The 13,173-nt window shown below is 42.0% G+C and overlaps 1 protein-coding gene across 1 annotated transcript in view; it reads right to left on the bottom strand.

Moving 5' to 3' along the window:
- Positions 1–13,173, bottom strand: part of CHD6 (chromodomain helicase DNA binding protein 6) — a 60,506-nt gene that overhangs the window by 9,440 nt on the left and 37,893 nt on the right. The window contains exons 23-32 of the mRNA XM_018570659.1: positions 12,938–13,027; positions 12,125–12,228; positions 10,605–10,731; positions 10,390–10,444; positions 7,591–7,660; positions 7,309–7,522; positions 5,990–6,198; positions 3,636–5,096; positions 1,138–1,289; positions 621–818 (exon numbers count right to left, since the gene is read on the bottom strand). Of these exons, the coding sequence (XP_018426161.1) occupies positions 621–818; positions 1,138–1,289; positions 3,636–5,096; positions 5,990–6,198; positions 7,309–7,522; positions 7,591–7,660; positions 10,390–10,444; positions 10,605–10,731; positions 12,125–12,228; positions 12,938–13,027 (2,680 nt within the window). The remainder of the gene's footprint in view (positions 1–620; positions 819–1,137; positions 1,290–3,635; positions 5,097–5,989; positions 6,199–7,308; positions 7,523–7,590; positions 7,661–10,389; positions 10,445–10,604; positions 10,732–12,124; positions 12,229–12,937; positions 13,028–13,173) is intronic.

Raw genomic sequence — 13,173 nt, 5'->3', positions numbered from 1 at the left:
AAGGATAGTGGTTTGATTCTCTCAGAATAGAGAGAAGATGTCCATCACCTTAATACACTAGCAAAAAATGGAGGCTTGCTGGGAGTGAGGGGAATTATATTAGGGCTGTCCATACAGCTTTGTTTGTCAGTATCCGATCACCTGAAGGCAGCAGCCCTATATTCTAAGACTCTGATCCTGGATTGTACGATTAAGGTAAAACATTTGGAAAACAGTGGAGTGCTTACCTTTTACCGGCCAGTTGTAAGCAACAGACGGACTTTCTACTCAAGTTTTCAAAATTGGCTCGAGAAATCATGGAGGTTCAGATAGAATAGTAACAGAAGAGCAGCAAAATGTCTGAATGTACAAATTGCCACACACATTAGCAGGATAACACTTCAAACTGCATCTAGCTAATAAATGCAGAAGGATAAGCCACCAGCACACCAGGGTCCACTTTATCTTCCCGTAATTTATTACGGGCAGATAAACATGGTATCACATATAGATGTGTAATTTTCCGGAACCGTTATATGGTCCCTTCATCAGGCAAAAGAAAGTGTGACAACCAGAGTAACCAACCATGTAATAAAAGCATCCCCTACTAGCTGTATATTCTGCTTTTTGTGCAAACTTGCCTTGTGTCCATGTGAGCTGGGGGAGCCATTGCTGTAACTTTGTGCTTCTGAAGTGCTGTAGTTGGTTCTTACTGGTGGATTGCTGTGTAACACTGATGGTACCATGCACTGTGCTTCAAACTGCTGGCTCGAGGATGGCCACTTCCCCTTCAGAACTGAGTGACAAATGTTGTCAATTCGGTTAATAATCACTCGATCCTATAAAGAGAGGGCATGGCAAATTAAAACTTTGTGCAATACATTTATATAAAAGTTGTACAAAAATAAATGAGTGTGATACAGTGCGTTTCAGAGCCTGACCGCTCTGGAACGCACTGTTTGTGGTGTGAACGGGCCCAAAAATGCTTGCTTTAGAGACTACCAAAGTCAAAGCAAAAAAATCAGCACTAGTTGAGACTTTTACAATTAAAACATAAGGAAAAACTCTGCCAGCAAAGACACGTAAAGGAAAAATAATGACTCTTTCTGTACATTCCTATACTATGAAAGGTAGCAGAGAAATATTTGGCTTACACACCTTGGGCCACTCAGAGAAGGAATACAGAGTTTTCTCCTGCAGAAGCTGAGCAATGGTAGGTGCTCGGCCATCATGGAAGTCCTGTGCCACTTCCCTCACAGTGGATATCGAGCAGCTTTTTATCTCTTCCTCAGGATATTTATCGAAAAGGTCTATAAAACACAGGGTAAGAAAATATTTAAAAAAGGTTAAAAAATCTGGGAGGAGGGTAGGAAGGGAAACAGGCATGTCATATTATTCTATGCCCCCAAATAGATCTAAACCCTGATAAGATTTGTCACAATAAAAGTTCTTATACAATTACTAATTAAAAATAAATAAACTATCTAATATAATATGTACACCGATTGGTTATGACATTATGACCCCCTGCTCAATATTGAGTAGGTCCCCCTTTTGCTGCCAAAATAGCCCTGACCCATCCAGGCATAGACTCCACTAGACCTCTGAAGGTATGCTGTAGTGTCTTGCACCAAGCCATCAGTAGCAGATCCTTTACGTCCTGTAAGTTGTGAGGTGATCGGCCTCCACGGATTGGACTTGTTGTCACAGCAGATTCCACAGACGCTCAATTGGATTGAGATCTGGAGGCTAAGTCAACACCTCAAACTCATTGTGTTCCTAAAACCATTATTGAACCATTTCTGCAGTGTACCAGGGCAGATTATCCTGCTGAAAGAGGCCTCTGCCATCAGATAAATACTATTTCCATGAAGGCGTGTACTTGGTCAGCAAATGTTTACTGTCAGTAGTAGGTGTCAAAGTAACAATCACATGAAGGGCAGAAGCCAAGGTTTCCCAGCAGAACATTGCCCAAAAGCACCACACTGCCTCCAGCTCTTCCCCAGGTAATCTACATACATGCACCTGGTCACCCAAATTATGTAAAAGAAAACTTGATTCATCAGACCAGGCCGCCTTCTTCCCTTGCTCCATGGTCCAGTTCTGATGCTCATGTGCCCATTGCAGGCGCTTTTTGGCAATGAACACAGGTCACAATGACCATACGCAACCAAGCTGTGATGCACTGTGTGTTCAGACACCTTTCTATTGGAAACAGTATTACATTTTTCAGCAATTTGAGCTACAGTAGCTCTTCTATTGGATTGGACTACGCAGGCCAGCCTTTTATCCCCACGTACAGCAATGAGCCCTGGCTGCTGATGACCCTGTTGCCCTTCCTTGGACCATTTGAGGTAGACCGCTGCAGACCAGAACATCCCACAAGAGCTGCAGTTTTGGAGTTCCTCTGATCCAGCCAAAACAATTTGGCCCTTGTCAAAGTCGATCAAATCCTTACGCTTGCCCATTTTTTTTTCTGCTTCCAACACATCAAATTCGGGTACAAAATGTTCATATGCTGCCTAATATATCCCACCCACTTCCAGGTGCCATTGTAATGAGATAATCAATGTTATTCACTTCACCTCTCAGTGGTCACGATGTTATGGCTGATTGGTGGATTTGAGCACAGACATGCTTCCAGTTCTATTGCAGAGTGCAGGTCAGTGACCAGAGTTCAGTTGGTCGCTCTCCAATAAAATGCCACTCGCTCCACATGTCCATTAAAGTTGATATGAGTAAGTATTCTGCATTTTGCAGAGTAGGGAATGGCTAAAGGGGATCACCAATGCATCTGGCCATAGTATGACCAGAAATGACACCCCAGATGATCTTATTCATTTGAAAGAAGAACAGTCTGCTACTCACAGCACCCAATAAAAATTAGTATAACATTTTTTGGGCCTAATGACATTTTCAATAATATTTCATGCACATGCTTACATTTTTATAAAATTTCCTTCACAGAACAAAAGTCAAACTCTCCAAAAACACTTTTAAAACAAACTCTAGGCAAACAGCTAAATACACAGATCAAGTACATGTCTGGGAGTGATTTTACATGCCAACGGATTTAGATTTCTGTCCTTAGATTTATGCAGCTCTGCCACACGGCAAAGTCCTGTCTGGCAGGGAAAAAGACCCGGATTTCCACTACTACAGTAAAGCAAAGCTTACTAGTCTGTCACTAGATAGTGAAAGGAGAAACAGCAGACTGATATCGATCATCGCTCTGCTCCTCCTATCAGCATGTCCCTTGTTAGCAGATAAGCACTGCAACCCAACTGACCATCTCCTTGTGCTGCTTCTTGCCCTCTCCCAGTCAGGAGCCCTGCTGTGCATGGGACAGCAAGAGGTGGATACTGGGTCAAAGTTAGGTACTCGCAACTGCTTCTTCGAAAACAGAAAAATATATATAAAATGAAGTATCAGTGGATATAGAGCTGCATGAATCTGTGTCTTATATATGCTTGGAACTTTACGCTGTGTTCATAGACTATGATACAAAAAACGTATCCTACAGAGTGCTCATGACTAAACCCCAACATAAAATGCACACTTATATTAAAGTACAAATGTGTTATGTGACTTTAGCATGCCAGAATTTCATAACATACCATATTTTGAAAGACAGACAGCCTTTGCGGATTGCTTACCTTTGCACGAGCACTCCTCCTCCACATTCTCCTTCTTGATTTCACAGTCTTCCATTTTCAATTTCCCATCAGAAGTAGATGCGGATTCCTCTGCCAGCTTTTCATCCGAGGCTTTGGCTTTCAATTCCTCAGTGTTTTGCTTTAAGAGGCCAGAAAGCATTTGACTAGCTTTGTGTCCCGGCTCCAGAGAGACTTTACTGTCCAAGGCATGAACAACACAATCCTGGTCTAGCTCCAAGACATCATTCTGAACTCTCAAGTCTTTTACTTTGTGCTCTTCAGAACTTTCTTCCAAAGGAAGATCCTTCATGTCATCTAACTCCTTCTGCCATTTTACAATGGGGTCATCTTTAATTTCTTGCAGCTCAGCTCCCCAGTCCTCTTTTTCTTCGACCGGAAGATGGCTGCAGTTTGGGCTGTCTGGACCATCTCTTAATATGCTACATTCTTTGATCTCCTCATTGAGACTGGGGCTCAGAGTTGAATGTTCATATGTTTTGTCCAGAAACTCCAGATCCAGGCCTAGGGACTGCTCAGCAGTTTGGCCCAGATCTGTAAAAAAATGGTCATCATTTAAAGTCTTTGGGCCCCTTTGTCCGATGCTTTGCTGTTCATCCTCCTCTACTGACAAGCTGATATGGTTCCCGCTGCTGTTAAACAGTTTGCCCAGGTTGCCATCTTGGCCTTCTAAAGGATCCTCCTGTTCACTGGTTCCCAGAAAACAGTCTCTAGAAACAGGCTCCTCACTCTGTGATAAATTGTCCACCTTAGTCTTATTGAGAGAGTAGTCATTTGGCTCAGACTTTTCCTCTAATCCTAGGAAACTTTCCTGAGCGAGGGAGCGCTGTTCACTGGTGCCGACTTGAAGAAGGGAGCTGTTGCAAGACTTCTTGTCATACATTATACACATGAGCGAATCAGGTAGAGAACACCCGTCATGGTTGTTGGTTATCATCTCGCCCACTCGGGAGGAGAAATTCCCAACTTCCTTAGGACTGCAGTCAGGTCTTCCGATGGGCTCCTCCACAGCTTCAATTTTAATCTCATTTTCAGTCTCCACCTTTGCAGAATCAAATGTCCTCTCTAAGTGACAAGTAGCAGGTTCATACAACTTGGAGCCCATCTGGTAATGGCAACACATATTCTCACTACTGCTTCTCTTATGCTGAGAGTAATTCCTGTAGGCATCCAAAAAGGAGAGCTGAGAATCATTCATGATGTAGTAATCCGTACGGCTTAGCCCATGCTTGGCAGTGCCTAGTAGAAGGTCTCTATCATGTTTACCACATTCCCACCATACAGGAAGGTAAAGGCTAGGCCTACATAGTTTAAGCCGCTCATTGAGTTGTGGGTGCCTCAAAACCTGCTCCCGAACCTTGCGAAGAAGTTCTATACGATATAAAGTTCTTGCTGCACGTTCTTCCGTTATTGGATCCAAATAAATAGAGGGATCAGCAGACCCTGCAAAAATGGATGTATAGCAGATGTCATTCTTTATTAATAATTACTCCGCTGCACCGTCAAACATTTATGTTGTAAAGCTAAACACTAATTCTGAAAACCAAGTATAGATATTTAAACTTCACATATACAGATTTCATACATATTTTCTCGGTCTCACGAATTTGTGAGCACTTGATATACACAATTGCTGGGTTATTTTAGGATTCGCCCTGAAGGAAGCTCCCATTGTGTTTCACCTACAAGATAGTGTGCATGTTCACTAATCAGGGAGGCATAGACCATGTCCATTCTTCTACTGTTTTTGTTCAAATCAGGTCCATGAACGTGTAAACCCTGCTCACATATGACAGCATGGTGCCTGGTGAATGGCCCAATGCTGTCATACAGGGGTGAGGAGAGTTTCCTCAGCCCTGTGTAAACTTCAATTAGAGGAACTGGAAACTTACACAGCATTTTCTATTCTTCCTCCTAACAGATGCATGGGAAAATGCAGCATTAAAGGGTCAATCCATCCACTTGTGGTAATTTGGTTATGGATTGAGTTAACTGGATTGGACCATGTGCTGGCTTCTTATATATTCCTGGGCATCGAAAAGGTCAGAATTTGCCAATGGAGATCCTTGTGCAGCCCCACCTCTACAAGCAGTCTCAGCAGGAAGAATCTCAATACTCCAAAACCACTAACATTAGAAAAAAACAACCCAGAATAAAAAGATATTTATGATGCTTGTGCACTGCTTAACCAACAGCATCTAAAATCAAAATATTAGTATGAGATTAGACTGGACAGTGTTATCCTATTAATGACATTTTCAATTACAAAAACTTATATTGCTTCAGACTGGCTAGCGCTAAATTATACCAAAATAATATTGACATCATTCTCTTACCATCATCTTTTCTGAGAGGGAGGCGGCACACATTTCTGCACATGGCCACAAAGCTGTGGAAGTACTTTTCTAAGCTCTCATCTGTCTTCTTATCAAGGCGGGACAGTGCGCGGAACTGCATCCAATCAAAGCACTTCTTATCTGGATCATAGATGACTCCAAAGGAGGACACTGTCCGATAGAAGTCAGCCTGCTCCCTTCTGGTCCATCTGGAAAATGAAACAACATGTATGCCTTTAATCTGTGAAGAACTTGATATTATACAGGGTATTTAATATAATCTGCTTTTAAAAGCGTTTTCCAAAATGTGGTATGTGGCAATTGTTAACATCTACAACAAAATGAAGCCCAAAAAGGAGGAGGTAATTGCTCCTTGGAATAAATTGCTTTTCCTCCTCTAATGCCTAGGAATGGAAAGAACAGTTACAACAGTTTGGCAGTAGAGGAATCATGGAGATGTCAACCTGAACTGAAACGGTCTACTCTTAAAAGGAGAACTATGAGGTGAGTGATTTTCACTCAACCTCATAGTTCAAGCTGACTTGTGACAATGAAACTGTCACAGGTCGGCTAAATAGACTGGGAAGTGAGCAAACACATACCGCCGCTCGCTCAGTTCTTGATCATGTCCCTGCAGAGCAGTGACAGTCACTCACGGGCTCCCTGCAGTGATTCCCCTCCTCCAGCGCTGACTGGTGGAACTGACGGGTATGGGGGTGGGTACAGCTGGCTCTGCCTCTAGATAGGCAGAGCCAGCTGTCAATCACGCAGCTGTGCGGATCTAGACAGTAATGTCTGGATCCGTCCCGGCTGCGGCGGTCGCAGTATACTGCAAGTTGTAGCTCGCGATATACTAAGCTTTGGGTCACGGGAAAACGCTAGTTTATGTCCTCCTGTGACCCGTAGGAGAACTATGGGGGAAAAAACACATACCCCATAGTTCTCCTTTAAGAGTCATGGTGGACAATTTAGAGAAAGCAGTGTGTTAAACAGATGCTGGTTTTCTCACACAGCAGGCAGGTATGGAAAAGAAAGGGTTCAGTCCCATGCTCTGGGGACAGGAAATAGACAGGGTCATAGATTTGCGAGGCACACTCAGAAAGTACAGTTGAAGGACCTCAGTTTAGGAAGATAGTCCATTAGAATGGATTCTTTGATATGGCAAAGGTCATGGTGAAGACTGGAATGAAGGAAACAAATCTGTTGTCCACAGCAACCAATCAAGCTGCTTTCACTTTACAATCCATATTCATTCTGCAGTACACTGAAAAAAAAACACAGCTTCAATGTTAGACAATCAGAGACAAACAAAGCCATACCTTTTCTGTATTTCTTTCATGATAGGATCCATCTCTGCTCTCCTGGCCATATCCTCTTGCAGCCAATAGTTGTGGTTGGTGGGAGCCAAAATCTCCGGCCGAGATATCTCCTTGCGGTTGCAGCGCTGGTATATGGTTATGAGTCTTCGCAGTCTAGCAGTCAAAGCTGACGCAACGGGCCACAAGAGTTTGTCTGATTCAGGGCTATCCTGGGCTTCAGACATCATAGGAAACATGAGCAACAGCAGTATGGCAACAAAAAGTAAGAAACAAACTGGTCACAGCTCATATTCTCACCTGTACTGATCTCCTCGTCCACCTGCTCCTCAGTGTTCTCCTTGATATTTGAGTTCTGGCAAAAAGTACATATACTATTTTAATTATAATAACATAAGCCACGACTGGAAAAGTTACTCTATGAAGAAATAAGCTGCTCCCTGTTCAAATTGGAGCCATCAAGTGTAAACATAAAAGCTTTGTTACCAGTTTTGCTGGAATGGACTCTCCTCCAAGCTCCATCCAGTGACGGCCACATGTCTGAAGGCATAGGCATTTGGTCATGGGATTTTTTTTCTACTGTTGGCCAGTGAGAGTTAGGACTTGTTGCTCATCCCCTTTAACAGGGATAATTTGACCAAGGACCAAGTGCTTTTCAAACACGTGAGCAGCACTGCAAGGAGCCTTCAGCTGCAGTTCAGTATATTAGAGGTTTCTCCATCTCAGTAAAACAGACAGCTGTATGTTAATGCTGGATGACAGGTCCACCTTAAAAGGGAATTCTAGGCTAGAAAAACTATATATAAAAGCAGTTTATTATGAACAGTATAGCAATATTGGGCTGAGCCTGCCTTTGCTACTAGCTAACAGCCTCAATTATTTGTGGCATGAATTTCACATTCCACAAACATTCCTTTCAAATTCTGGTCCTTGTTGACATGATTGTATCATGCAATTTCTGCAGATTTGTCAGCTGTGAAACTCCCATTCTGCAGCATCTCAAAGTGTGTTCTATCGGATTCAGACCTTCGAGATTCATCAAGACAGGCTACATTTTTCCAGTCTCCTACTGTCCAGTTTTGGTAAACCTGTGTCCATGCAGCCTTTCTGTTCTTGGCATACGGGAGTGCAACCAGTAAGGTCTTCCGCTGTTCTTAAGGTTCAATGTGTTGTGAATTTTGAGATGCTTTTCTGCTCACTGAAGTTGTAAAAAGTGGTTATCATGATACCTTAAGGCTGGGCACACACCTTACAACCATCGCAAGACTTTTGTCTTGCGATGGTTGTAAAGGTACTTAAAAAAACGTACGATCTGCCTATGTTGCATAGGCAGATCGTACTTGCGATGATCGCAAGCCACGCCCCCTGAGGGGCGGGCTTCCAATGACCGCAATGTCGATCGGGCAGTGTGCGCTTGCGCACACCGGCCCGTGCGGCTGTTATCGTACGGACATGCCACAAGCCCGCCGAACATCGTACGATGCTCGGTGGGTTTTCGAACATCTCCGTAAGTTTAAAGTCTTGCGACCTTACAGTAGTAGAGGTCGCACGGCTTCCACACACTTTACGATAATCGTACGATCGCGGGATTTCCCGCGATTATCGTACGATAATCGTAAGGTGTGTGGGGACCCTAAGTCTGTCTGTCAGCTGGAACCATTCTCCTCTGGAAATGTCGAAAATACATTTTTAAATCGGCATGTTTTTTGCACCAGAGTGCAGGGGGGAGACTTGCCTTTGCCTCCTACATCTGAGGACTCTGTCGTTATACGTGATTTTTAACCTACGATCTCGTAAGTGCATTTGTTTGTGTGTTCTGGAAGAATAAACTTTTTTACAGCACTTAGGCGCCCTCCCCTCCTTTCTCCACATCTTTTTCTCCTTTGAGATGCAACAGTGTAGTGTGATTTGAATGAAAAGGAAGGGGGGAGCTGCAAGGTTTGCCAATCCATGTGGGCTTGAAGAGGCGGCCGATTATTACAAATAAAGAGATCGAGTTTGGGACATAATCGTTGCACACTATGAGGATATATTGAATATAACTTTTTGGACAAAAGTATGCTTTTAATGAAAGGAAAGTAAATCCATCTTCTTTTCCTTCTAAGAAACACCTGGTGGGTGTATGGACAGATATGTTGTAGCAGTAGAGGTATTACCATTATGTCATTATAGTGAAACCATTTCACCTGTGCACCTGATACTTGCCATGCCATATATGTTCAACAAGAGTATAAGATTTAAAGCACTATGCACTAATTAGAGTGGAATTGTAGATTAGCACATTTGCACTTATACACGTGCATCTATAGTTGGGACATAGATCCAAATTTATAGTTTGCACAGATTTTTCACTTTCATTTTCTGAATTGTTGATCTTAACCATACTCATTAGCATGAGATAATTTCACTCATTAAGTTTATTTATATACACTTTGACTGAGCGCAACAAAAATTAGCACCATTATACATGATTATAATAATCACATATTGTTGCAGCTGATCTATTGTTTGGAACACAATTATACTCCTAGCGCAGCTATTGTTATTCATTAGTCGATATTGTTTTAGAAAAACTGTCACATGACAATAAACAAAAATGTATCAGTACTTGGGCAAGTACCAGTACTCACAAAATTGGTATCAGTGCATCCCTTTATATGCGTTTATAAAAACAAAATCATACATTAAAACAGAGATGTACAAATCCCAGGAGCTCCGTGTGCTCCTTACAAATGACAGCTGCCTCCTAACTTTTGAATTTTTCTCTAGTCTTGGAGCTGGAAAAGTATCGGTATATGTACTTGTATCGAGTACTGTTCTTGGTATCGGTGCATCCCTAGTTTCTAATAAAGCGCTTGCAGAGTATGTGTGTGTGTATGTGTATCCATCTTAAAACACACACGTACAGTCTAAGGTCTTTTCAAGGACCAAATGAATGGTTTTTATTTAGTTCTCTACAAGTATTTGTAACATAATTGGAGCTTCCTATGTCAGTTCTAACTCCGGTCATATTTTTCTTATAGTTTAGGGTTTACAGGTTGTATCGGGGTACATGGGACTAGACACTTGAGACCCCCCTCTTACCTCCTGCTGCCCCTCCTGTTTGTCTTCATTATTCTCTTCTTTCTCTGGGCCAGATCTGCACAAAATTATTTTATTTATGATTTATTTAACTACATGGATGCATGCAAGATCAAGTGGTAAACTTATTACAAGTCATAAACATACAAATAAAAAAGTGATTTGTTATTACCTGAATTTGCTTCAAATATCCAACATGTAAGAACTGGATCACTTACCTTTCTGCTAGGTCATTACTGACATCATTAACGCCATCAGCAGACAGGGCACTCTCATCTGGCATCCCCACCTTCTCCAGGAAGCAGAGGGCTGGATCTGCTCTCATGGCACAGTAACGCTCATATCCTATAGAGGTCAATCATTTTAATGTTAAAGCAGAACTTCAGGTTCAAATTTACAACATTCTCTGCGGTTCCTCAAGGCTAAACTCAACTCACTAAGTGAGCTACATGTCCTTTGATGTTCCTCATACCCAACGTTACTGAGGTAAGTCTACACTTTCCCCACTCTCATCCTACAACTCTTCTCATTTATAGCATTAGTTATATACAGTGCCAAATCTTACTTTTGTTGTTACTTTGTTGCTATTTGAGAACTGTGTTTTACCGATTTGTATATAATTTCTTGATCTTATTCCACTTACTACTTTGTGCCTAACTTTAGGCGCTCTTGTATTTTCTAATATTGAAAAATGTTGTACCTCTTTGGCATTGTTTCAATGTTCTATACCTTTTTCACAATAAATATTTATATGCGAAAAAACAAAACAAAAAAGTTGAATCCATTTATGCATTTATTTAACCACTTGATGACCGGGGTGTTAACCTCCTTCCTGTCCAGACCATTTTTCAGTATTCAGCGCTGCGGTACTTTGACATTTATTCCATCACGCAAATCTGTACTGAAATGAATTTTATATAAAAAAAAATTGGGGACAGATGGAGCTTTCTTTTGGTGGTATTTAATCACAACTGGGGTTTGATTTTTTTAACTTTACCCAATTTGTTGGTAAAATATAAAAGACGGGGTCACGTCGGGTAAATAGACACCAAACATGCCAAGCTTTAAGATTGCGCACGCTCACAAAACAAAACAAAAAAAATCGCAAAAAACTACCATGCCTAAAATTGACCATTGGCGACGCTCTAAAAGCTTTTACCGCTCAGAATTTTAGTGATATCAGTGATTGATGGGCCTAGAATTATTGCTCTCACTGCGGCGATATGTAACATGTGTGGTGTAAACGTTGTTTTTTTAACGTAGGCACACCCGACGCGTATATACATGTATAAGTGCGTGCGGGGGACTTGAAACTTTTTTTGGTGTTTTTTTAAAAATTTTATATCAGACTTTAATGGGGGGTTTTTTAACATTTATGTAGACATCAAGGGTCTCCAAGACCCCTAATGTCACCTAGGGACCCCAAAGCAGCCGATGAAGCAGCGGCAGAAAGAAAAAAAATCACGTACATGTACGTCCACCAGTCGGGAAGGATCGGCCGTTGTTATACACCAACAGACCTCAACTCTTAGGCGGTACACAAGAGGCATCCCTTATGTCCTCTCAGTGGTATTTTCCAGACACATCTTGGTGTATGTGTTGGGCTAGATAAGTGGAACAGCCCCAATGAACAATGGCCAATCTGCCACCATAAGGACACAAATGCAGTTTAACAATACAACTTGTACACAGCAGGGCCAGCTGTGGGGGAAAGGACTGACACAGAGGATATACATACCATGCTTATAAACGCCAAGCAGAAGTGATTTGTCAGCTTCAGCATCCCACCAGTCCACAGGTATTTCTACGTAGTCTATGTCAGGTAGCATTACTTCCAGGTCCCTGCAATAGAACGCAGTTGAATATGAATATTTTTTATTCACACTAGAAACCAGGGGATTGGACATGAGGTTCTGCTGGGAGGAAAATTCTTTGTTATCCTTTTTAGTACAGTCTAGGGATTGACCGATTATTGGATTTACAGAGAATCAGGGCCAAAATTCACAAATTTTTAAATTATCAGTTAAATTTACTGTCATTACCGATTATAAAAGGTGGCCATACACTGTGCAAATTTCGCACAGTGGGTGTCACCGTTTCCACCCTTTCAGCCGGCATCCCTCGATCAGCTGATCGAAGGACCTTGTCGGAAAATCTTTGTACAAACAGAGCCGCCAGCCAATGAGCCGCTGGATGTGTTCGGGTATTTTGACAGCAGTCGCTGTCAGAGTACAAAAGGTAAAGTGGGGATTTCTTGATGTCTCCACCCCCGCAAGATTCCGCAACTGTCTAGAGAACACCTCCCACTACTCTCTTCTCCATAACATAGTGGGAGGCATTTTGTAGCTCTCGGGAATAGCTGCAAACAATGAAACTGATAAGAGTGCAGCACAGATGGAGAGCACAGAAGTCATAAGCTTATAAGATTTGCGGAAAGATCAACAGGCATTTTTTGCAATTTTAACAAAGCAAGAGGGAACAAGGAGAAGTTAATTATTAGGGTTTACATATGCCTTTAAAAAAAAAACCAGCCTGTGAGGCAGACTCTTACCTTGCATGTACACCTTCCAGAGCTTTGACAGCTGCATCCCCAAGCACTTCTGCCTTTAGGTAGTACAGCATTCGTACCCGTAGAAGGACCCTGAAGTAAAGCACAATGATTAAATAACTGTGACATGCAATTATCATTTGTTTGGGGGGGAGGTGGGGAAATGTACAACCTCAAGCATTACTTTTCAGCATAAGACATTTCCAAACGGGAAATTTAACATGCTACAAAAAAAAAAC

Source organism: Nanorana parkeri, unplaced genomic scaffold (genome assembly GCF_000935625.1).
Source record: "Nanorana parkeri isolate BGI_ZX_2015 unplaced genomic scaffold, ASM93562v1 scaffold1568, whole genome shotgun sequence".
In the NCBI taxonomy this organism is placed as follows: domain Eukaryota; kingdom Metazoa; phylum Chordata; class Amphibia; order Anura; family Dicroglossidae; genus Nanorana; species Nanorana parkeri.
Note: the sequence above shows the minus strand (reverse complement) of the source record. Positions and strands in the feature narration are given on the sequence as shown.